At 39.5% G+C, this 24,794-nt stretch overlaps 1 protein-coding gene across 4 annotated transcripts in view; it reads left to right on the forward strand.

The window, feature by feature from the left end:
• SHROOM4 (shroom family member 4) overlaps nucleotides 1-24,794 on the forward strand; it is a 204,178-nt gene that overhangs the window by 82,382 nt on the left and 97,002 nt on the right. For 3 of the 4 annotated variants that reach the window (XM_084790227.1, XM_084790228.1, XM_084790229.1), the window contains exon 2: nucleotides 19,938-20,089. The exons of the other annotated variant lie outside the window; for it this stretch is intronic. In XM_084790227.1, coding sequence (XP_084646353.1) covers nucleotides 19,938-20,089 — 152 coding nt within the window. The remainder of the gene's footprint in view (nucleotides 1-19,937; nucleotides 20,090-24,794) is intronic. 4 annotated transcript variants of the gene reach the window in all.

The raw sequence follows: 24,794 nt of genomic DNA on the forward strand, positions 1-24,794 counted from the left end.
AAATCTTCATACCCCAAAGCTTAGCTGAGAGCCCAGTCCATGGTGGCCACCCAGTCTATGTGTTTTCTGTACCATGGTGGATATTTACAATTGGAATTGTCATGTTGAGTCTTGTTCATAATCCTCTAAATAACTCCATGCTTGGGCCTGATGGTGGTACAAGGCACGTTTCAGATCTTTTATATAGAGCTAATGGATATGTCTCATGGCTTTGGTATACTTGGAAGGGAAAGGGCCAGGCTCTTTCCATTTGATTAAAGAAATAGACATTCCAGGAGTGTCTTGATCACACAGTAAGTGTTTAATAGAAATGGGATGCATAGCCAGGTGGTGATGGCACACACACCTTTAATCCCAGCACTCAGAGGCAGAGGCAAGTGGATCTCTGTGAGTTCGAGACCAGCCTGATCTACAAACCGAGTCCAGGATAACCAAGGCTACACAGAGAGACCCTGTCTCAAAAAACCAAATGTGAGTGTGTGTGTGTGTGTGTGTGTGTGTGAGAGAGAGAGAGAGAGAGAGAGAGAGAGAGAGAGAGAGAGAGAGATTAGGTATCTACTTAAATATGCATTAAAGTATATATAGTCAGCTCTGTGGAACGTTGCCTTACAGAGCTAGAAAGTTTAGGGGGACTTGGAGTTGGAAACGTCCATTCTAATGTAAGCAGTTCAAGACTGCTGCCTTCTAGAGAGGAGTCAGCTTGAAGTCATCTACAGTGGAGTGGGGAATACTTGTTGGAAGTGATAAGGATATGAGTGTTCTTGCCTCTCCACACCTAGTACCACTGAGAAGGAAAGGGATTATGGGGTTGATATGAAGAATACATTGTGTTTCTTCTGATCTGTTCCTCAGCTGCTGCTGTTCTAGATTCGATAACTTTAATAACTTTTGGTTGTTACGCAGTAATTGTTTTGGGACAGGTCTCACTCTGTCCTTGAACTTTTCATAGTCATCAGCCTCCCAAAGGCTGGGATTATAATGTAAGCATTCACTACTACTCTCTCCAACTTACCTTCCATTTCAGGAACTTCTCTGACTCCCTTGCTCCGAGGCCTGCCTAATGTACCACAGTAGCAAGCCAAGTTATGAGCACTATAGAGAAGGCCAAGCTCAGTGAAACTAAACCCCAGCTTCAAGAAATGAGATCTTCTGAGCTAGGTCTGTGGGCACACACCTGTAATCCGAGTCACTTAGGAAACTGAGAAAGGAAGATTACAATCACATTGTTGTGCTTGGGCTACAGAGCAAATTCAAGGCCAGCCTGAACAACTTAGTGGGACCCTGGCTCAAAATAACAAGTGAAAGCAGGATTGAGAAGGCTGGGGCTGTTAGGTATGTGCTGGCATAGCATGTATAGGCGTCTATTTCAATCTTCCCTTCTCCCTTCCCTTCCTCTCCCCTCTTCCCTGTCCCCTCCTTTTCTCCTTGTTTCACTGTCTCTCTTACACACACACACACACACACACACACACACACACACACACACACACACACACGTCTTTCTTAGGAAGCACTCCACATTCACCAGGTAGGCTTCAAGTAACTAATGCATGAAATCAACAGGAAGGATGGGCTTCAAATTGATTCAGATGATCTTAACGATTGATAGTAGCAGGTAGCTAAAGTATTGCCTTGTTGTTATGGAGCTGAATAGAAAGGACTTGAAGAACTATGAAGTCCAGGAAATCATGTCAGTATCAAGACTTTCTCAGGTCAGTCTTTATAGGTAGGTGAACAATATAGGCATTTGAGAACAGGTGGGTATGTTCAGAATACCTGAGTTCGTATTATGTGTTTATCCTTAGGGGACTCAGGTAATTGCTCTGAGCCAATTCAGTTCTTCTTGTCAGAAATCACATGCCTTAATAAGCAACCTACTTTCCAGCAGACTGGTGACAGGGATCCTTCAAGAAAATGGAAGAACATTTGATCACCTATTTAAGATGCCACACACATTTGATGTCTGTGTATTTTACATTTTTGGAGACGGGGTCTCATTTTTTGACCAAACTGGCCTCAAACTTGGAATCCTCCTATTTCACTCCCACAAGTAGCTTATTTAAACATTTAAACAGTTATTTTTAATTGACAGAAAGTATAATTAAGATATACAACAGGATGTTTTAAAATATTTCCGCAAAAAGATAAAAATAAAATAAAATAAAATCTGTTCGCATTGAGGAATGGCTAAATTGAGCTAATGAACATATACAGGACCTTACATACTTAGCATTTTCCTGGTAGAGTACATGAAATGTACTCTCTTAGTAATTAACAAATGCACTGTCATTCCCCTAGTCCAATTTATACAGGGAACCTCCAAGGTTCCTTGTAGCTCCTAATCAGCAGCCTTGAAAACAAACCTCCCTGGTAACGCACTCTCAAAAGTACCACTGTGCTCTGCTCCTTGCAGGCAGAACAGGTTCTTCTGAAGTTGCCTCGTCATATACTTTAGAAACTGCACAGGTCCGTGATAACTGGTTGGGGGCCTCTGGACCAGTTTTTCCCAGTAAAGATCATTTAGTGATAGTCTCAGATCCTATTGAAGAGATAAATTATAATTGAGGGGGGGCACTTCCCTATTTACCTGCTCTAGCTTTCAAATAAATGACACAGAGGCTTATTAGATTTATTAATAAGCTTGAGGCTCAATAACCGGGCAGATATGATCTATCCTAACTCATTATGCTAGTCTGGCTACTTCCCAGCCACACGCCCCATATTAAAAATTACTATTTATCTGATATGGCTATCCTAATGTACAGTAAATTAAATCATATTTCAAGCTGTTAAAGTACATTTGAAGTGGTGAGTAATCCTTAAATATACAGCCACATGCATGTGTTTCAAGGGCCATGTTCCTGAGTACTAAGAGTTCTGTAAACTGTATAAGGGTTCCCGGTGGTGCTGGAAGCCCAAGTACAATTTATACTCCTTGATTCCTAAAGCAAGCTTCAATTATATGCTGAGGCCCATGACAAAGACTTGCTTGACATCCCTGTCTTACGGAGACCCACCTTGCTATCTTCTATCTCCTTAAATGCTTTAGACATAGTAAGATTGTATTTGAACTGCGAAAGAGTTGGTTGCCTGTTTGGCGCATGGTTTCCTATGCTACAGAGCAAGCTGTTGTACAGCAATTTCATAAAGTGTTCCTTTGAATAGCTTCCTGGACTGTATGGTTCATTCTTGGCAGTTTCTGGCCTTTATAAAAGCCTGAGACTGGTATTCACCCGTCTATTGATGAGTTGCTTCCTGGGCCCCGAAGTTTGACCTTGCTTTCTTGGGGGATTACCTCTGGTGCTCTCAACCTGCCAGAGGACAAAGTAAAGCCAGGGGTGATGGTTGACAGAGGACCATGGGCTTAGCCTAAAACAGCGGAATGGTTCACTGGTTACACATTAATTAGTGAATAAAAGGGGATATATTAAAAGAAAGAATGCAGAGAGAATCCTTGCAGAAAAGTAACTGAAAAGGAAACCAACAAGGAATGAATGGTTTGCCTTTCCACTGAACACCATCCTTGAGCTGGAAATGGTGCTGGAGCTATGGGAGAAAGTAAGAGATCAAGCTAAGGCACAAATATTACCTAGGACCGCACTCTAGCATCACTTTTTGCCTTAAAATTGGCTTGGTAGTTTTGTTTCTGTTTTTGTTTGGTTTTTTTTTTTATAAAAGTTTCCTCTGTCTTGTCTCTTTGCAAGAAGAAATTTGCAAGCCAATACTTGATTGAATGCAAATTTAATCATTTGGTTTGTAGCACATACATCATAATCCAAAGGCTTGGCCCAATCTGCAAACCATTCCTACTAAAATACAGATAGTCAATATTCAAGCTGAACTTGATACAAAAGGCATTCTGTGGTCGAGAACCAGTGGAAACCAAGGAGATGAATAAGGAGTATCTTATTCAGAGTGTTCCCTAGTCAACAAAACACTCTCTCTCATGAAGTGGTCAGCAGGTTACATGCTATTCCAACTGTAACTACTCTGAGGCTTCATTCTCCCCATTTTAACGCAGACAATTTAATGGGTAAATAAACAGGTTCTAGAGAGGTCAAGTGACTTGCCCAAGGTCACAGTGTTGTATTATATGGGAGAGTCAGGATTTGAAGTGGTGTATATAGTGCGTGCACATACATACACACTTACACACTTTGTGAAATAAATAAATTAATGAAAAGGTCTGCTTTATAATTAAACCAAATGGCTGTTTGCATCTTTTGCATTTATTTCTGACATTTAATAGTGGAAAAATTAAAATATACAAAAGTGGGAACAGAATTTACATTAAGTTTGTAAGCACATATCACCTAGATTTTGTGGACATCTTATTATACTTTCCTTTAAAAATAAAATATTTTTATTCTTTTAGAGAGTCATACAACATATTTTGATCATTTCTTAGAAGACACTATCTAAGTGGTCCTCTGGCTTCCCCCGCCCCCCTGGCTCTTCAAATCTTTCTGCCCTCTATTCCAAAATGTTTCCTGAGCCTTAAGTGTTGAGGTTACATTGTAAATGTGTTCATTGGGGATGGGCAGCCTATGGTCAGTTGATATCTGTATTTTGACTCATTGTGGCTTTCTGTGATGGTCTCTGTCTTCTGCAAAATGAATCTTTTTTGAGGGAGTGAGAGCTACACTAATGTGTGGGTATAGGATATGTATTTATACAGGTAGAAATTGTCCTGGGTTAGGAACGTGACACTAGTAGGGTCTCCTCTAAGATTCAAGATAAGACCTAACTGTGTGATCCTGGTTGGCCTGGTATTTGCTACAAAGACCAGACTGGCCTCTGTCTCTCATGAATTGATGTTAATTAACTATGCTATGTGACTTTTCTAACAGAACCAGCAGCTTTACTGGTAGCCAGAAGTAGTTGATTAACTACAAGGCTGTGCTCAGATCTCTTTTTTCTTTACTAACTGATACTGTAGGGGAGAACCAGGTGGCACTTAATAAGATTTGGTCGTCAGTGCCCTTCACTTTGATAATTAATTCACCCAGAAGCATTTCTTTTTCCTGTTTAAGCAGACATTATGATTAAATTTATCAGTTTCGATCAGGATGAAACAATAATTGTTTTATTTAATTGTAATTTAATGTTAGTAAGGTTTAAGGAACAGCATTAAGTGGTTGTTCTTTTATTTATGTGTGTTTCAAAGTAAAACATAAGGCTGCTGAACAGAAAATATTCCAGGCTCAGTCTGTAGGGTGAGCCTTAGTACATTGAGTCCCATGTTGAGGCTAACATTCACAGGATGCACAAGAGATGTGTGTGTGTGTGTGTGTGTGTGTGTGTGTGTGTGTGTGTGTGTGTGTGTGTCTGAGCTGCATTTAGATGAGAAAGCCTTTGGCTTATTTGAAAAAAGAACTCTTAGAGCAGGCAAGCTGAGTGATTCCCTTGAAACCTAGCCTCTGATTACAGTTCTTCTTCAGTGTCCATGAAGGATTGAGTCTAGAAATCCTCCAAGCATGTACCAAAAATCTTCATATGCTCAAGTACCTCATACAGCAAAGCATAACGTTTGCACAGGACCTGCACATCTGCTTCTGGAACTAAGAAATATTTCTAGTTACCCAGGACACGTAATACACTGGCCATGGTTTTTCAATTTGTATTATTTATGGAATAGTGGAAAAGGAGACATCTAAGGCTCTTCAAAACAAAGGGTTTTTCACGCCTTGAATTATTTTTAGTCTCCCAATGGTTGAATCTGCCAATGGGGAGCCTATGGAATTTCAAGTCCAAGGACAATTTGGTAAGAGTCAGATGACTCTGATCCCGAGATTGTGAGGGACATTAGAGGCTAGATTGACAGAGGCACTGAAGGCTAATCCGTGTCCTTAGCAAACATGCCCGCGGCTTTCATTTTCTTGGTGAATGGCATTGTTGCTGATTGTCAATGTAAGCATCCCCAGGAGAATGTCTAATCCAAGGATTTTTCACACTTTAGAACTCATCATAATCACCTAGAGGAATTAAAACACACATTACTGGCTGTGCTCCAGAGTTTGTGATACAGTAGGCGCTGGGGTAGGTTGACTTCTATTTCCAACAAGCATGCCAGAAGATAATAAAGCTGCTGGTCTAGGGCTGACTCTGAGACCCACTGCTGTCACAAAAGAAGAAATTAGTAAATGAATAAATGGATGGTATTCCTTATTTCACATTTCTTCTCTTCTATAATATCCCACAAAGCTGTTCATAGTTAACAGGCAAGGCCCTTGGCTTTTGTGACGGTTTTTTCTTTTTCTTTCTTTCTTTCTTTCTTTCTTTCTTTCTTTCTTTTTTTTTTTTTTTTTTGAGTCTGGGAGGACACACAACAACCTACACAGGAGGACATTTCAGTTTGTAAGGAGCTTTTCACAGTCGTAACTGATCTTGTTGTAGACAAAAAAAAAAAATCAGGCACAAACAACACAGCACAGTTTTAATCAACTCTCTCCTGGGTCAGAATTCTCAAAAGGAGATAATATGTGGCTATGGAGACCATACATCCCACATTTCCCAGGATAGCTCTGATTTCACGTACTCGGTCCTTTCATCCCCATAAATATAATTGTTAGACCATGTCCTGCTTTGGGGCTCAGCAACTATTATTCCCATATGCATGGCCTAGGGGCCCTGGCAAGTCAAAAGTGAGCCTTTCCTTTTTTTTCCCTTTAAATTGTGGGGGCCAGAGTACAGGCTTGGCTCATAGAAATGTCTAAAGAGTTGGGGTGAATTTAAACAATTGCGAGCAGCAATAAGCTGCTCGTTGCTCTTGTTTTTGCCCTTAGGCATGTCAGTGGCCCTTCTCAAAATCTTGGAATGTTACAGAGAGGAAAAGTCTGGGTAAGGGAGGGTCCTGAACTTGGGCTTTCGGCTGCCTTTCATCTTTCCCATCTACTGCTGGAAGAACCACTCCAAAGAGTATTCCATAGGCGTCACTCACTGACCACTGCACTCCATCTAATAACCATGCACCTTTCCTGGCAGAATGTTCTTCCTTCCTGCTCTCATAAGACCTCTTGTTATAATTTCAATTTCGCTTCCTTTTCCCCACCTTGTTTTCAATCAAATTGAGAACAGTCGGTCTTCATCCTCTAAAATCCTTCAAATCCTTTATGCCCCTTAAAAGTCATATTTAAAGCAGCCTTCCTGGGTCCAGATTTAACTATCCTTGGAGCTCCTTTATCTTCCCTGCACGTATCTCACTTGCCAACTGTTTAATCATCTTTGCCATAGGAAAGTGACTCAGGCAATCTGGGCAAAAAGTGCAGCAAAGCCTAAAGCTTTACAGCTTGTGCTAATAGGCATGTGAAATGTTTAGCGGAGACTATTTTCAAGCACACGATTGTGAGCAATTTAAGGTGGACTGTACATGGAACCCATTTCCTCTTGTGGCTCCCCCACCAGGGCCTCTCCTTAGCAGCTGAAATGAGTTAGCAGCAATCAGTGCAGAGTAGGAATCCTGTGGTTTCCACCCTTCCCTCCTGCTGGTGCCATGGCAGCTAGTCTCTTTAAATGAGCTTTCTCCCTCGTGGAGCCAGTTAAGTAGGACTTTCAAATCTCGGTTAGACAAAGGAGCCAGGCCTCACCTTTGCCAAAGTATAGGGAGGTACTGGTGCTGAAGCTCCATTGGAAGTTTGAAAAGCAACTGAGGAGGGCTGGGGTTGGAGGTGAACAGGGATTGGTGAGAACAATCACGCCAGGAAACAGTGCTTCTCAGGATTGTAAACTGTGTTTCTGCAAGTTTACCCCGGGGGCTTTAGGATGGGGGGGGTGCTTTGTGTACTTGGACTTTTCCCACTGTCTCAACCCAGTCAAAGTGATGGCAACAGTCTGGCAGAGTCCCAGCCTAAGGCCAGTGGGGTTCCTAAACCAGAGGATGGCAGTTTGTTGCACAATGGGATTTCCTTTGTTGGGCAGCTTACCTGCGCTTGGTGGGATGTGGTCCCAGGTTGTGATGAGGCTCAGGCTGTTGTTGTAGGTGATGCTGCAGTGTGGAGCCTGTTCTTGGCCATCGGGATAATTTTGATGTAGCTGATGGAACTACTGGGAAAAGGGCAAGAGCCAATTGATCCTTCTCATCTTTCCTCTGCTGGCTCTTCTGTTTTAATCAAATCTTTAAAAAGTCTTCTCTTTATAACTGCTAGCCAAGCAATTTGTCTCTGCGAAACTGCAGAGGCCATTAATATGTCATGGTGTACAGATGAAGGAGGAGGAGGAGGAAGAAGAAGAGGATATGAGGGCCAGGGAACTCTTTGGCATTCTGAGAGAGGCGTTGAAGGCTTCATCACGGGCACATCCCGACAGGAACACAAAATGTCTTGGTGGGGGGGGGGGGTAGGGAGGGCAGTTTGATTGAAGCATTAGCTACCTTGGCTTGGGGCCAAGGCAAATTGCCAGAGAACCATTAAACTCTGTGTAATTCCATATAATTCACAGCAGCCACAGGTAATTTGGATCAGACCTGACAAAACTTCACTATCACTTATTGTCCATTAGTGCCGAATGCACACTACAGATAGTCACATACTTTGCGTTATATTGTGGTGGCCATGTTTTCTAAGCCCCCAAACCAGGAAGCATGGCTTGAGAAAGGATTACTTTCTGACCTGTGAATTTGTTTATATGAAAATCTTATAAAGGCATAAACATGAAAATCACTAAGGTATAAATTTCTAACTGCTGAACAAATGGCCTTTAAATATGAACGATTGCCATATGAAGACAGATTGTGACAAACTGTCCTTCAAACACTGGAGAACCAACCTCCTAGACACAACTTTTAGGAGTCTAATGGAACTGGATAAGCATTAACTCAAGGGGAAATATGGTTTATACTCATGGTCTATATTAACTCTTAAATTTTTTTTATAAATACTACACTGAAAAAGTCTGTTGTAATGGCTGTGTACAGGCAGGTAATACATGTTATTTTTAATTTCCGGATGCTGGAAGTAGTTAAATCTCCCAGTGTCCATGGTTACTTTGTAAAGGCTTATATATGGGTTACATTCATATCCCAAAGCTTGGAATGTTAAAAACTAAGGAGAATCATGTCTTGGCATAAGTTATTATTGCAGTGCATCTAAGTTTCCATAAAGGCTTCATTCCTTACAGTAAATTAGGAATCTAACATTTACTCTTTGTGCAATTCATGACAAACAAGGAATGTTTGGCTCAAGAGTAATTATCCTGGAGTATTCTGAGCTCATAATAACTGTGTGTGTGTGTGTGTGTGTGTGTGTGTGTGTGTGTGTGTGTGTATCCTTTCAGCAAAAGTTCCTTCGGGTGCTAGTTAAGAATAACAAACAGTAACATACCCATGAAAAAACAAATAGATTTGTCACAACTTCATCAAAGGAAATGTATTTCTAAATGTATTCTAACTTGATCAAACCATGTAATAACCCCAAACTTCAGTTAGATGAGCAACAAAGTAAAAACAGAGTTATATTGCAGAACTAGGCAAATTAATTGGATGTTATCCTGCAATCTCTTCTAATTTCAACGAATGTTTGTTGAGAAACTGCAAAGTGCTCTATACAGACATTTTTGTCTTAGATGCCAGCAATGGATATGTAAGAAGACAATGACTGTCTTTCTCACTATACTGTAAGTATCTTGGCAGAAAGTTAACATATATAGAAATAAATAACATGTTATAAGCTGATGATAAGTTTTATGGTAAAGCCATTATGCTACAGATTAGGGTGGGAAAATTGAGAAAGTCAAGGAAGGCCTTCTCTGTAGAGCAGCATGTTGGGAGTGTGTGTGTGTGTGTGGGGGGGTGTTTATGTTAGAACTGTATGAAAGAATTTCAGTAAAATGTGCCTACTCAGATCACACTGAGCTTCTGATCTTCTGCGATTTACATAGTAAAAATCATTCCTTAGCCTGTCTGATTTAATTAGTGAATATGAATACCAGATAGTAATGGTAAGTTAAAGTTTATCCACAGGAGGCCCAGAATGAGGGACTGAGACAGAGCAAAAGAGCTAGGAGGGCACAGCGACACAGGACAGTCTCAAATACCTTAGCAGGGGCGTAAGAGAGAAGTGATGGGGTGGCTCAGGGGGGTTTGAATGAGGTTTTTTGTTTTGTTTTGTTTTCTGGTGAGGGACATTAAAAAGCACCACAGTAATCTTGCCTGTGAAAACACCCTCAGTGTCAAAGTATATGGAGCCTACTGTCAGACAGGCTCCACTATTATTGAGTGAAAGACAAGGCTCTACCTCAGAGAAATACAAATAAACAGGGACATGAATAATAGTAATAAATATGCTTCCCTATTTTTGTCCGAACTTAACCCAAAAAAGCAGAAAGAGTTGCTCCTGCACTGTTGGTTCCCCAGATCTGGACATCAAATGCCCATTCTTTTCTCCTTAACCATCCCCCCTCCTGCCAAAGCTAAGCCTGGCATTCCAAAGGGAAAGTGATATCCTCTGCGAGAAAAATCCATGCCAGACACATCTCACTGAGCAGGAAAGCGATGCTGTGTCATTTCATAGTCACTATGTGAACAGGAAACTCAGAACTGACAGTGTGATGGCTCACTTGCTCTTAGATTTGTAGCCCTCTGTGAAAACGACAGCAAGTATAGCAGTTTACTTTAAAGATAGAGCTTTCCTGAGGCAGATCAAGAATAGTCTTCACACTGGACACAGCTGCCCTGCTCTGTCTGTCGGTGAGAGCCTTTTGCTTTGGCAGCCTGGCAGAGGATGTGGGGAGGGGGTTAAATAATTTTTACTTCATTCCCTACTGAGCAGAGAGATACATGGAGACCAGAGATTCAACTCACCGCTGAGAAACGGGAGCTTGGACAGGAACAAACAGTAGTTTGGGCATGGAATACAGATGCCTAGCTCTGGAAACAGAAAGCAAGCTCCATTTCACCTCTTCCACATCTGGGCGAGCAACTCAAGTACCTAGTAAAAGGATCGAGTGGTCCCATGGACAACCTTTAGTCTCTCCCCTGAAGATTATTTAATGTGTTGGATATATTTTTTTCAGTCAGAAATAAGTACTGCTTGGTTTGTAGAGTCTTTAGAAACTCTATTCAGTCCGTTTGCATAATAGGTTATGAATAATGACTTTAGAAAACCAGCATCGAGTTACTCAATGAGCTTGGCCTGAGGATGGTTCAGATTCCAAATAGTTAATCATATCCTTTTAGATCAGAAGGTCGTTACTATTTCATTGCATTCAGCAGGCTCTTTTAAAAGTAGATTTTGATCAAATTGATGAAGAGCTTTAATATTAGCAATAGGTTGATGGTTTAGAAATAAGGATTATGTGACTCCAAGCAATATTATTGCCATCTCTCTTTAACAATCTGCTAGACTTTAACACATGTTCTTGTTTTGATTTTGTAATTATGTACAGTTTAGAAATGCCAATGAGCTGATACGTCAGCATGGCTTCTTGTTGTTGTTGTTGGTGGTGGTGGTCTTGTTGTTGTTGTTGTTGTTGTTGTTGTTCTTTTCTTTTTCACGATCCTGTGTGATTGGTATTTAGAGCCATCCATGTGTTACACAATTACATTTTCATTGAGTTATATACCCAGTCCACAGTACTGGTATGCTGGATTCTGTCCTTTCCGAGTCTCAGGCTTATCTCTAGGCTTTCACATAGTGCTGTCTTTCATGTTGGTGGCCATTTAGAGTTTCTGGGTTTTGCCGTATATAGAGATCATGAGCATGGGTAGTGAACTCCAATGATAACTTCTAGAAGTCAGGAGGCCACATTTTTGTATCTAGGCACCTCCTTCCCTAAAGTTTCTCCTCCCTCAGTCCTCCCTACCCCTTCCCTACCACATCAGCTTCGCAAGTTTCGGTGATCATTTGTACCGTTTTAGTTTCAATCGTACTGAATAGCCACAAATCATGGGCAATCTGATGAGAGGGCAGTAATGATGCTCAAGGGGACTTAGTTTTCTGTGTGACTTGGACTGATAAGGTTAAACCTCGAGGGATGGGTGTTAGTTTTCCCAGAGCACAAGAGAAAGATGTATCTGGTATAGATGAGCGGAGCAGCAGATGATGACTGGAGCCATCAGTGAGGACTGATCCTCTGTTTAGGAGAGAAAGTGACAGGAGCTGTAAAACAAAACCAAACCTCTGACCTTTACCAGTTGGCAGATAAAGAAAATGAAGTGTTGATCCTTTTTTTTTTTTTTTTTTTTTAGTTTCCTACTGAAAGTGTCAGCCCTGGGGGCCAGGTGTAGATGAAAAACTGTCTCAGAACGAGAGAGAATTATGGAATGTGTCAGTTCATACATTAAAGCCCTATTATAGAAACTAACCATTTATAAGAATTATCTTTTCTTGCAGAAATATAAGCTGTTTGCTCTAGAAATATTTAGTTTGAAAAGGATTCATCTCCATACAGTAAAACACACAAGTCTCAAGAAATGTTAAGAAATGTTTCTCTTCTATAATAAACAGTTAAATGAATATGTATAACATTTCAAGCACCCATAGCAAACTATTCACATGACTTGACAATTATAGTTAAAGAATTTTCAAAGTTCCCAGTCTTGCTTGTTTTTTTTAATTTAAATTTTTTTTTAGTTTAAATTATATGTGTGCATGTGTATCTTTGTGTGAGTATGTGTATGTGTATGCAAATACGTGTACCTGTGGAGGTCAGGCGAAGGCAATGGATCCCCTCCCTGGAGCTGTATTTATAGGCATTTGTGTCCAACCTAAAGTGGGTGTTGGGAACCAAACTTGGATCTTCTCTAAGAGTAATAAACACTCTTAATCGCTGACCCAAGTCTCCAGCCCCCATTGATTAGCTTTTACTGTTCCCAACCTTCATGTCATATGGAATCATATAACAGACTCTTTCACTTAACACAGTATGGTGTTCCTCAAATTCATGTGTTTTCTTGCTATATAGTATTGCTTATTTTTGTAAATATATGTGCTGATGGACTTCTGGGTTGTTCTCAGTTTTCTTTTGTGTTAACAAGCAAGTTTTTATGAACATGCGCTTTTCCCCCTTGGGTATCCCTAGGTATGTCCTGGATGTGGTGCTTTCTACAATGTGTATGTAGTTGTAGAGTCCTGCTAGCAATATTAAGTGTTCAAATTCCCTTTTATTCCTGTAGCTATTATTTTCAATATTTTTAATTTATTTTGCTGTTTTAGAGGATTTATGGTGATATTTTTCTGTGACTCAAGATTACATTTCCATGATCAAAAATTATATTGAGCACATTTTCATGTGCTTATTTGGCATTTGGCTCTCTTGTTGAGTAGAGTGCTTGCTCAAATATTTTTGCCAATTGCTAATTACCTGTTTGTTGCAGTTTTTAGTATTCTAAATTTATAATATATTCTAGTCGTTCTTTTATTAACTTTTATGCAATACATTCTGGTCATTTTTCCTTCCCTCAACCCCTCCCAGACATTGCTTACTAGCGCTTTGTCAGATATTATAAACATTTTCCCAGCTTGTGGTTTTTGTTTTTACTTTATTTAGTTTCACCTTTGATGAAATACAATGTTTGATTTCTTTTGTGGTTTCTGACATTTGCATCCTTACCAAGAAGCTGCTATCTTCTTCAAGATCACAAGCTATATTCCTATGCATGCTTCTACAAGCTTCATTTTTTTAATCTTTTAGGTTTAAGATCTATTTTTTTAAGTAAACATATATCTATAAAATGGTTTTCAGCATACATTCCCAATAAAACCAATTTTACTTGTGGATAATATAGTGTATGTTCAATAGCATTAATGTCAGCAAAAGATGTTATCACAGATAAATGATTTGAGTTGATAAAGTACAAACAGACCCCTATGAGCATGCCTGCTAATAATGGAAGCAATCTTCAATTCATACTTTCATAGTCATGTTTGTCTTATCTTACCTGGCCCTTGGAGGGAGTCCTGTGTTGGCAGGAACAAAAAGAATCTTACTTTTGGTTGCTGAGTAGGATCACTGTTTTCGAATGTCTTGCCTCATTCTTACCACCAGATTCCTAGAGCTGAGAGCTTGGCTCTGGGCTGACTGAGGTTTTGGCAAAGAAGCTTAGAATTTGACTTAGACAGATCCCTGGAGAAATCTAATGATTCAGGGCTTTGACGTCCTTTGTTGTGAGGCTATGTAAACTAGATGGCGATTAAGCAGTTGGGGAAGATGCTGTCTGTAGGGATAGATGACACTATGGACCACATCACAATTCCATTGACTCTTAAGATCAGGTAAGTCCTTGGGACAGACCCATAGGGAAGCTCATTGTAGGATCTGGTTACCTGCTTCTTAGCTGGCACAGGGCAAGCATGGCTTCTCGCCTAATGTCTGTTTCCTCACTTCAGCTATATGTGTAGATTACTGGGTTGAAATAGGACTTCTTACATATTTTAAACTCACTGTGGTTTTCAAATTAATATGTATGTATAAAACAGATTTTTTGGTTTTTTTTTATATGTCCTTAGAGGATAATATAGGGAAAATGAAATTAGGTGCAAGAGAGTTTTTGTTTTGTTTTGTTTTCCCCTAGACTGTTTTGGTGATTGAAAGTAATTTGAGAGACAAGTTAAGGTAGACAGTGTCTATAAACTAGAATTGAAATGTTGACAACCATGGCAAAGAGATTGCAGAGGTTTCAAAGGCCACATCTGCTCTTTTCAGGACACCCTGATGAATTTCTCCTGCCATGAAGAGATCTTAACAGATAGTATCAGTGAAAGGGGGCAGGATCAGAAACAGCCTACAATCCGAGGTGTGCTTACGATTTCATACCAACTTTCTGAAGGAGCAAGGGTTTTATCTGTTCTTTGATGAGTATATTTCCTAATAGTTGAGCTTGCCAAAGCCAGCTTAATCCTCACCTCCACATTTCATTTTACTGATTCCCACATATGAGGGAAAATACGCACTACTTTCTGTGAGTCTGACTTATTTTGCTCACTATGAGGATCTCTGGTTACACTTATTTTCCTGAAAGCAGTATATTATTGATTTATCTGTTCTTCATGACCAAATAAAACCCCATTATGTATGTATATCACATTTTCTTAATCTTCTTATCAGTTAATGGGCACCTAGGTTTCCAGGCTGATTCCATAACTTGACTATTACGAATAGTGTTAAAACAAACATGGGTATGCAGATACCTCTGTAGTATGCTGATTTTGAATTTTTTGAGCCTGTTGTCAGGAGTTGTGTAACAGGATAATTTGCTAGTTCTATTTTTCACCTATGAGGAGCATATACTGGCTGGACTAACATATGTTTACCCAAATGTATAAGGGTTGGTTCCTATTCCCAAAATCTATACATTTGTTGTTTAGGGTTTTTTTTTAATGATTCCCATTCTGACTGGAATAAGGTGGAATCTTAATATAATTTAAAATTTGAAATTTGTTTATATGTGTGCAGGCACATGTGGGGAGGTCAGAGGATAAATCTCAGGAGTCAATTCTTTCCTTCCATCATGTGCTTCCTGGGGATTGAACTCAGGTTGTCAAGCTTGGTAGCAGGCACCTTTGCCTGCGGAACCATCTTGCCAACTCCTAAATGTAGTTTTGACGTTGGCTTCCCTGCTGCCTAAAGAAAGTTCTTATTTTTCAGGTATTTATTGGCTGTCTATATTTCCTCATTTATTTTTGATGCTGTTCTTATACCACTGTCAAAACATTCCGTGTCTGTAAGCTATGCTTATATCACTAGTATATGTCCTAGTGAATGAAGCTTTCAAATATAAACATAATCTACATATTTCTTTCTTTGGCTTTTGCATATCTCCTAAAATTATTAAAAAGGTCCAAACAAATATCTGCTCCTATTTAACTAACTAAAATCCAGAAAGGTCTCCACCTTTTCTCTCAAGGGGCTGACTTAACACTTTGTTGTAAACTTTCAGAGAATTTTTCCAAATATTTTCAAATCACCTGCTCATTAGTAAAAAACAAAACAAAACAAAACAAAACAAAAAACCCATAAGTCTTTGGCAATCGTTTATTCCCCATTACTTCCCGTGTGCCTTATTAACTATTCCAACCTTGGAGGATTACTCTGAAACAAAGGATGAAAACTGAGAGATAGATGGTAGTCATTCCATTTTGATGGAGCAAAACACTAGCAAAGTCAAAGTGCAATGACTACAGAAGCCAAGAATGTGTGTGTTAATCGAAGAATTTTACCTGGCTTTCATAATGTTACGTTTTCTATTGCTGTGCCAAAACACAATGACCAAGGCAACTTATAAAAGAAAGCATTGAATTTAGGGGCTTATGGTTTCAGAGGGTTAGAGTCCGTGTTCCTTATAGTGGGGAGTATGGCAGCAGGCAGGCAGGCGTGGCAGTGGAGCAGTAACTGAGAATTTACATCTGATCAACAAGTGGGGATGAGGTAGAGGGTTGGGGCAGAATAGCACTTAAGCCTTTTGAAACTTCAAAGCCCACCTCTAGTGACCCAACTCCTTCAAAAGGGCCTCACCCCACTTTTCCCACTTGCCCATGTGGAGAATGAACTGTCCATTGGCTATGCCCTAACAAGGGGTCCAGGTCCACTGCTTGCACTGTCCTTACTTGGTGCATCAGTCAGTCCCTGTAGGCCCTGCTGGTCGCGATCCATCAGCCTTTGTCATGTTGGTCACTGTTGTAGTTCATGGACATTGCAGTTGGGTAGGAATATCACTGGTTTTCTCCCTTGGAAGCTTGCATAGCACCTTTGGATAATATAGAGGTAGTTCTCATGGAAGAGGCTTCCACATTAGTTCCATGGGTTCTTAGGCCTGGTCTTTTGATTATGTCCTGGAGTTATGGCTTGTTGTGATCATTTTTATCTGGTTGTGTCCTTATTAGTGCTTGGGTGCAGTATTCCCTTAACCTTATATCTTATCCCTGATAGTCTTTCTTTTGCTTGGTTGTATCAATCAGTGCTGCTTTCTACTCTGTCTTTTGTTTGGTTTCTTGGGCATTTCATTTCCAGTGTTTCTTTCTCTGGTCTTCCTCATCCTTTTTATTCATTTTTCCCCCTCTTACTTTTTCCTTACTAAAAACATGAACAAGCGTTTTTAAATAGTCCATAAAAATAAATGTGTCTTAACTACTGACCTGGAAGTGTAGCTGTCAAAAGGACAAATAATAAATGGAAGAATTTGGACATGGAGCAGGGAGAAGATAGAGTAGAGGGGTGAACATTTATGTAAAACAACCCAAAAGTTCTGATGGATAAGTAGTTATACTGCGCAGTAAATAGCTGCCTCTACAAATGACTAGTTTGAGGTATACTTCAATAGCTCTTCAATCAAATGGACCCTTATTTCCTAACCCGCATACATCTGGGATCTGGGATTATGCTGGTAACAACAACAACAACAACAAAATTACTTTGTTTCTACTCTGAGCATCCTCAGACTTGTACTGAAGTGGCCTTTTTACACTCAACACATCTGTCATGAGGAATATTCTGCTGGTGACTGAAAAAGGATGTGGAATACAGAAAAGACCAAAAAGTTGACCTACAAGTATAGTCCAAAAAACTAGTCTCTACCTAAATGCAGACAGTGGCGGCTAATACAGCAACAGGGAAGCTTTAGCTGCAGCATGAATTAAGCATTTTAGTTTAAAAGGTTTTTTATCTTGTGGTCTGGAAAGAAAAGACATCTTGCTGCTATAACTGAATGCTTAAGCAGAGGTTCTACTTAACATCAATATACATGAAAGAGACGGCTTTCTATGGGTAGCAGTAATATGGATAATTGAGTTGTGTGAATACAAAATGTGGGTAGTAAATTAAGACTAATGTGCATCAGTGGATAAAACCTATTAGCATTCATTAGTTAGTCCTGTTTATGATTATTTGTTAAGTGACAAAAAGCCTAATGCTAACGGCTTCTCATGCAAGCCAGAAGAATGAGTCAGTCAGATGCATTTTCTGAAACTCAACTACAGTACTTTATTTCGATTTTCCTCTTAATATCTTTGTGGTTGTTGTTACTGAATTTTTTGAACAGGGTCTCACATAGCCCAGACTGACCTTGAACTCCTGATTTGCCTTCCCCTCACTACTATGTGCCATTATATGTGGCTTAGTAGGTAATTTTTTTAAGATAGGCAACAGTGTCTATGAAGCAATAATGTTAATAACATTGGAAACAAGAGTGTAATCCTAATTAATTTGCTGAGAGTTCTTCCTCACTTGCCATTATTAGGTTGTTTTATCCTGAATGCTTGCCCAGGTACTGGAAAAAGAATATATGTATATAGGTGGTGTGTGTGTGTGTGAGAGAGAGAGAGAGAGAGAGAGAGAGAGAGAGAGAGAGAGAGAGAGAGAGAGAGAGAGAGAGAGAGAGAGAGAGAGAATTGGCTATCCTATGATTTCTCAGAGATCAATTTTAAAAAATATTCGGTTAGCAGCAATATATTTAATAAGTCAGAATATATTTACTCAGAATTCCAGTATATATAATGGGATCTTTAAAAATCCCAAATGAATATTTTTTTTTAACTCAAAAGATCCCTCCTGACTGTTCACAAAAGCTGACCAACTTATAGCAATATTCTGACTTTCATGGTGTGGGCACAGGCTCAGAGGGTGTGATTTAAAAAAAAAACTAAGAGAAAGATTATAATGAAAGCAGTATAAACATAGCTGCAGCAAATGGCAGCCCTTAGTGATCTCATTAAACATCTTCCTTCCCCTAAGAATTGTATGGCTTAATCATTCTTACTTCCCGTACTCCCCAGAACACTTAATGTAGGTGGGCTGAATTTAACCTGATCTTTTTAGTGGGCATATAATCTTTGGACACTAATTCCCTTCTGGGGCTAGGAAGTTAGTGCTTATTTTATTTTGGGTATCTTTACCATTGTGTGTGTGTGTGTGTGTGTGTGTGTGTGTGTGTGTGTGTGTGTGTGTGTGTGTATGTGTGTGTGTACTAAAATATATTAAGTACTTGGGGAATAGATTTCTAATGGATGAGATGACCCCATTACTCTAGATAGAATTAATAGTCTAACAGATGGAATTCACTTTTGTGGTAAGTAGATTATTATGTGCCAAATGTGCTATAAACCTGAGTCTTTGGGGGCCATTCTGCTTTACTTTTCCTATCCTAGGGGCTCTTGCTTCTATTTTTGTTTTCAGAGTCCCTCACTCTGAAAACTTTTTTTGCCAAGATGACCCTGGTCACGGGAAATGTTTAGGTTGTAGTGGATTAGTAAACACATTCCTAGCATTTGCCAAATGATCATTGGTGTATTTTAGGAATATGTTGAAAAGAAGAAGATCTACTTTGTCCTTACTTCATAGGCTTAGAATTGGGGAGTTCTGATTACAGAATTTTGATCCGGAAGTCCCCATCAAGGTTTTCAGCATCCACCCCCTTGTTATAATAATCAGAAGTCGTTTGAGTTAAGACCTCGGAGCTCTCAAACAGGTGATCTCATAGTCATGTAGGGCGGGTGCTGTTGTTATCTACAGTGTACATGTAAGGCAGTTTAATTCTAAAGTGGTGAGTAACCTTTTCAGGATCTCACAGCTAGAAAGTGGTCAAACACAAATTTGTCAGACTTCAAAGCCTGTCTAAAGGTAGGAAAAGATTTGTCAACTTTTGAGGGCGCTCTTCTGGCTCTAATTTTGTGTGCACACTTTGCAATGCCATGGGTCAACATTAGCTAACCTATGGACCTTCTTCTTAGCATCATCTTCTTTTTTTAGAAACGCTATCTTCCCAGATGAAGTGTTCATTCTTTTAAAGAAGAATTGCCTTATTCCTGTGTTGCTTCCTTTCTCAAGAGCTTGTTCAGGCTCTGCCTTCAGTAACCAACGGCCTGTGTTCAACTCCTCAGCTCTTTTCGGAACTGAATGGACCTATTTCCCACTCTGACTTGTGTCTACAACGTTGGGAAAAGTGAGGAAGTAAAATTATGGGGCAGAAGTCCCCTCACCACCTGCTTTCTGTTTTGTTCTCTGCAACACAGATCGAAGATGGAGGCAAGGCAGCCTTGTCCCAGAAGATGCGAACTGGTGATGAGCTGGTGAATATCAATGGCACTCCGTTGTATGGTTCCCGCCAAGAGGCCCTGATTCTTATCAAAGGCTCCTTCAGGATCCTCAAGCTGATTGTCAGGAGGTAAGGTCCAGGTGCAGAGGCCACTGACAAGTACTTGATTGATAATAACACCTCAATAAAGTGGCATCTCTATCATTATCATCATGAAGAGAGATTTTCATATGAAGAGAATTGTGTAGACAACTAAAGCAGAATGGGCAAAGGGCCTTCCGTTTGTATTTTGACACTGCCTTACACTCACTGTACCCCTTCCTAGAATGGCTTCTTCATGACTCATTTTCTATTCTGAGGACTTGATGACTCAAAACTTGCAAGGCTCTATGTAACCCAGGGTTTTTTTTCTATCTCCTCTGTCATAACAGTCATTGTTCAACTATCATTTATCAGCAGAGATGTAAAGAAACCCTACTGTCAGCCATGATAGGCTTTCTGGAGGCTATGGAAAACTCCAAGACAGAAATGCTACCCTCGAGGAATATATAGTCTAGCAGGGGGCGGGGTGGGGGTGGGGGAGGCATCAATGTGTCAAAGAATCGGTAATATACCTGTATTTTGAAAGAAACAAAAAAGAGTCTCACAGAATTGTTTGTTACATGGATTGTTCAGACAGAAATTGCTAATTAAAGAGAAGAGGAAATCATGTTAGATAGGATTCACGGGGTTAGATTCAAAAGAGGAGGTAAAATCTGAGCAGAAATTTGGGTAGAATTAGAAAGGTAAAGCATCACAAATAGATTCTGGCTAAATGGAGTTCTACAAGCAAAATGGAGGGCAGAGACACCATTAGCTGTAGCCATTCCAGTGTTCCTGCCAAAGCACCTGCCTATTCACATGACCTCTCTTCAATTTTTTACCTTTTTTTTTTTAGTTTTTGAGATAATTACATAATTTCACCCTTCTTTTCCTCCCTCAAAGCCCTCTTGTACTCTTTCAATTTCATGGCCTCTTTCTCTTTGTTACTGAGAGCCAGAGAAACAGTATTCCCCAGGGTAGAGTACACCAACACCAATTGGTTATCCAATACCAAATGGTCAGCTCTGAAAACATGGGCATTCAAGTAACATAATATGGACTTAGCATGTTGTATATATACTTAGGAACACACACACTTGTTTTTGTTGTGGTGCTGGGGATGGATAGCGGGGCCTCATGATGCTTGGGAGGTGCTCTCATATTTGAGCTCCATTCCCAGATCATTTCTTTCATTTTCCTATAGCGTCTCTATTCTGGGCTGCTACAGCTCATGTTTTTCCTTTTCATTGGCTGGTTTCCTTTGTCTTATCTACATGCTCACGTTTTTACATCATTGTTATTATTAAAGAATGATTATTATATTACATCATATATGGTAAAAATTATTTATTCTATATTATTATTAGAAGAAAAATGTAAATTACCTTCTATGATATTTCTCACCCTGGCTACTGCAGTTTTCCCCCTTTTGTTTATATTTAATCTCAAAAGCAGAATCTATCTGTACTGTATACACTTTTCTGTCTATCTTCTATTAAGATCTCTGTGATCTGAACTTGGCATCTATAATTCAAATGTGACTACTTTAAAGTTCACAAAATGTTGCCTTATTGTCAAAGCTAGTAGATTTTCTTCAGTCTTCATCATATATAATGCATAGAAGACATTTGATACAGTTGGTCCGTATTATGAGATTCCTATATGAAAGTCTGACTTTCAAAAATATTCTGTTTACTTCTTTGTGTTCTAGGGTTTTTTGCCCATGTTTTTTAAAAGATGTATTTATTTATTATTATATACACAGTGTTCTGCCTGCATGTACACCTGCAGGCCAGAAGAGGGCACCAGATCACATTATAGATAGCTGTGAGCCACCATGTGGTTGCTGGGAATTGAACTCAGGACCTCTGGGAGAGCAGTCAGTGCCCTTAACCTCTGAGTCATCTCTCCAGGTCTTCTTGCCCATGTTTTAAACAGACTCCTATATTACTTGGCCATTACCTTGACCATGCCTTAAACATTGTGTTTTCTGTAGTTCCACCTTTCTAAGGTCATCATAATATAGAAACTATAATATGGACAATCTCACTGACCCCTTCTATTTCAATTTGAATCTATATGTGGATGATTCTGTCTCTTCTGTACCAGATCTGTCCTCTTGGACATTTATATTTAGATGTAGCTATAGCATTTCCAGTACAGGATGCTATTCCAAGCTTAACATATCACCTTATTGTGCACAAAAGCTTCCCATCTTGGTGACACTGCAGCAACCAAGCGAGAAGGAGAGCTATCATCAGTTCTTCCATCGATCTCATGTAACATTCAGTTTATCCAAACAATCTTTTCCTAAAAGAGAAAAGGTAGCCATTTTAGGTTACATGACGTAGAATATATAGCATCCCATTGGTTTATTGCCTGCTCTTCTGGTACCTAGTATTAAGTCATGCCTTTCCAGATTTAGGCATCATGGTAAGCAGTGGCTTGAACATAATAGCTACACTATCACTGATTCCATATTGTATGGAAGGCTGCTGTTCCTATGCTAGGCATGGAATCCAAGGCCTTGGGGAGGCTAGTCAAGTCTTTGCCACTTTGGGTTGGTTATGATTTGTATTTTAAGTAAAACTCCATGGAGGGATCACTTGGTAAGAGTTCTTGTTTAGCACAGGGAAATTTTGATTCCTTAAATAGTATTATTATTGTAAGGATTAAATAACTCAACTCATACAAAATACCCTTTACATAATGGTTTTTCCTTTCACGTTCTAAGCAGACCTGAACTTGCTTAGCTTCCAAGATCAAGGTGGTTTGGCTGTAGATACATAATATTATATCAGGGAATTTCAGTTCCATTCCCTTCTCTGAGGTATAAAAGAGCCATAATTGAAGTGGCCAAACACTGTTCGATGGGAAAGGCATTAGAACTGTAATGTGCATTGGACCCTAGTCTACAGAGTGTGCTTTGCTGGGAAACCAATCAGGCATGGCAAATATCTGAACAGAAAATGTGGCTCTTGGTGAGATGCTGGATGTAGAAAGGGAAACACACTTTAGTATGTGAATAATGTCAGAGATGTTTTCGCCTTTCCTCTCACAAATGAACATGAAGATGCTGGGGTTTTAACCACTCACCCTGTCTTCTTTCTATAATAGCACTATCTGCCACTACAAACTATCCATGTAGGAGTGGCTATAATTATAACCTTGGAGATCGCAGGGACCTTTGGGTTTCATGGTGTGAAAGGCCCTATGGCTCCCAGTACCTACCTTTTCTACCTTTTCAGCACCCCCACATCAGCCTTTATGGATGAAGGTATTCAATGCATAAATTATGAAGTGATGCTGCCCTCTTGTGGAGAACTTACTCTTCCCTTATGGCCTGCTGTGGGCATGGTGTAGGAAGGTAGTTCCTTCTTATTTATCCCAATTTCCCATCCAGTTTATGCAAGAGGTATCTGTTCATAAATTAGCACATAAAAGAAGTATGATGTGCTTATAGTTTATAAGTGCTCATCTTACTGTCTTAGACATAAGTAAACGGACTTTTGTTTAACTAAATCACTGACAAAGCTCTAATGCTGTCCTTTAGGTATTGATTAAGTCCTTTGAAGATGAACATTCAAAGAAACACTTCAGAAAATGGCTTATTCAGAAAACCCAATCCAGCCTGCTGTTCCCCCCACCCACATACACACACACACACACACACACACATACACACACACACACCTCTTCTGAGGATCAAACCCAGGGCTTTGCACTTGCTATGCAAGCCCCCTACCTTTGAGCCACAGGGCCAGCCCTATATTGCCTTTTAAATGACAGTTAACTCATCAGAAATCAGGATGTCATTGTCATGCCTCCTCTTGGCTCACTCTCCTCCAATTCAAGTAATTTCAAGGCTTGACATGTCTAACCTGCTCTAAACCTCTCTCGTTTTGTCTTTATTCAATCACTCATAGTTTCTCACCTGTACCATTTTGAGAGCCTTCCCACTGGCTTCTCAGCATTCAGTTTAATCTTTTTCCAATCAATCCATGCTTCAAAAAAGGCGTCTTAGGAGGTCACTTTCTACTTGGGAAGAAAATAAGAACCATAAACCTGTGCCACGCTCAAAAGATTTATTTTATATGAGTAGAATATTTAACTGTATTAAAGATATCATATTTATTAGCCATTTTGAATATTTTGTTAATTATTTAAGAATTTTATGCATTGATTTCTGATCATATTCATTCCCCTCCCTATCTATTCCCAGATCCAACCCCTAATTCCATACCCACCCAACTTTATACCTTCATGGATTATAAAAAAAAATACTGTCAATCCAATTAATGCTGCCTATATACTCCTGGCTGTGTGATCATCTACTGAACCATTTCTGATCTACCAGGATCATACCCGTAAGGAAATGAACTTGTCCCATCTTGGCAGCTATTGATTGTTACCAGCTCCTTGGTTAGGACTAGTACTTTGTGACTAAGGGACCGTGTTTAGCTAAAAATCATAATATTTAAAAATATGTTAAAAACATATTAGCAGTATAAAAAGAACAATTATGAAAATGTCCGTATTGAAGAGTTTGATATAACTTAAGTATGAAAACAAAGAACACCAAAATGCAAATACTTGGAAGAGTTGAAAAACATGTCATTCATTCTAATTAATAAAATTTAAAAATATTTTATACCTAGTAATTTATTTTCAAATATTCATGAAACATCAAAAATGATTACATGTTATGCTGCAGAGAAAATATATGCAAATTCTTAGCAGCAGAAGCGGCAAT

This window comes from Acomys minous, assembly GCF_964271855.1.
Source record: "Acomys minous genome assembly, chromosome: 7".
Classification (NCBI taxonomy): domain Eukaryota; kingdom Metazoa; phylum Chordata; class Mammalia; order Rodentia; family Muridae; genus Acomys; species Acomys minous.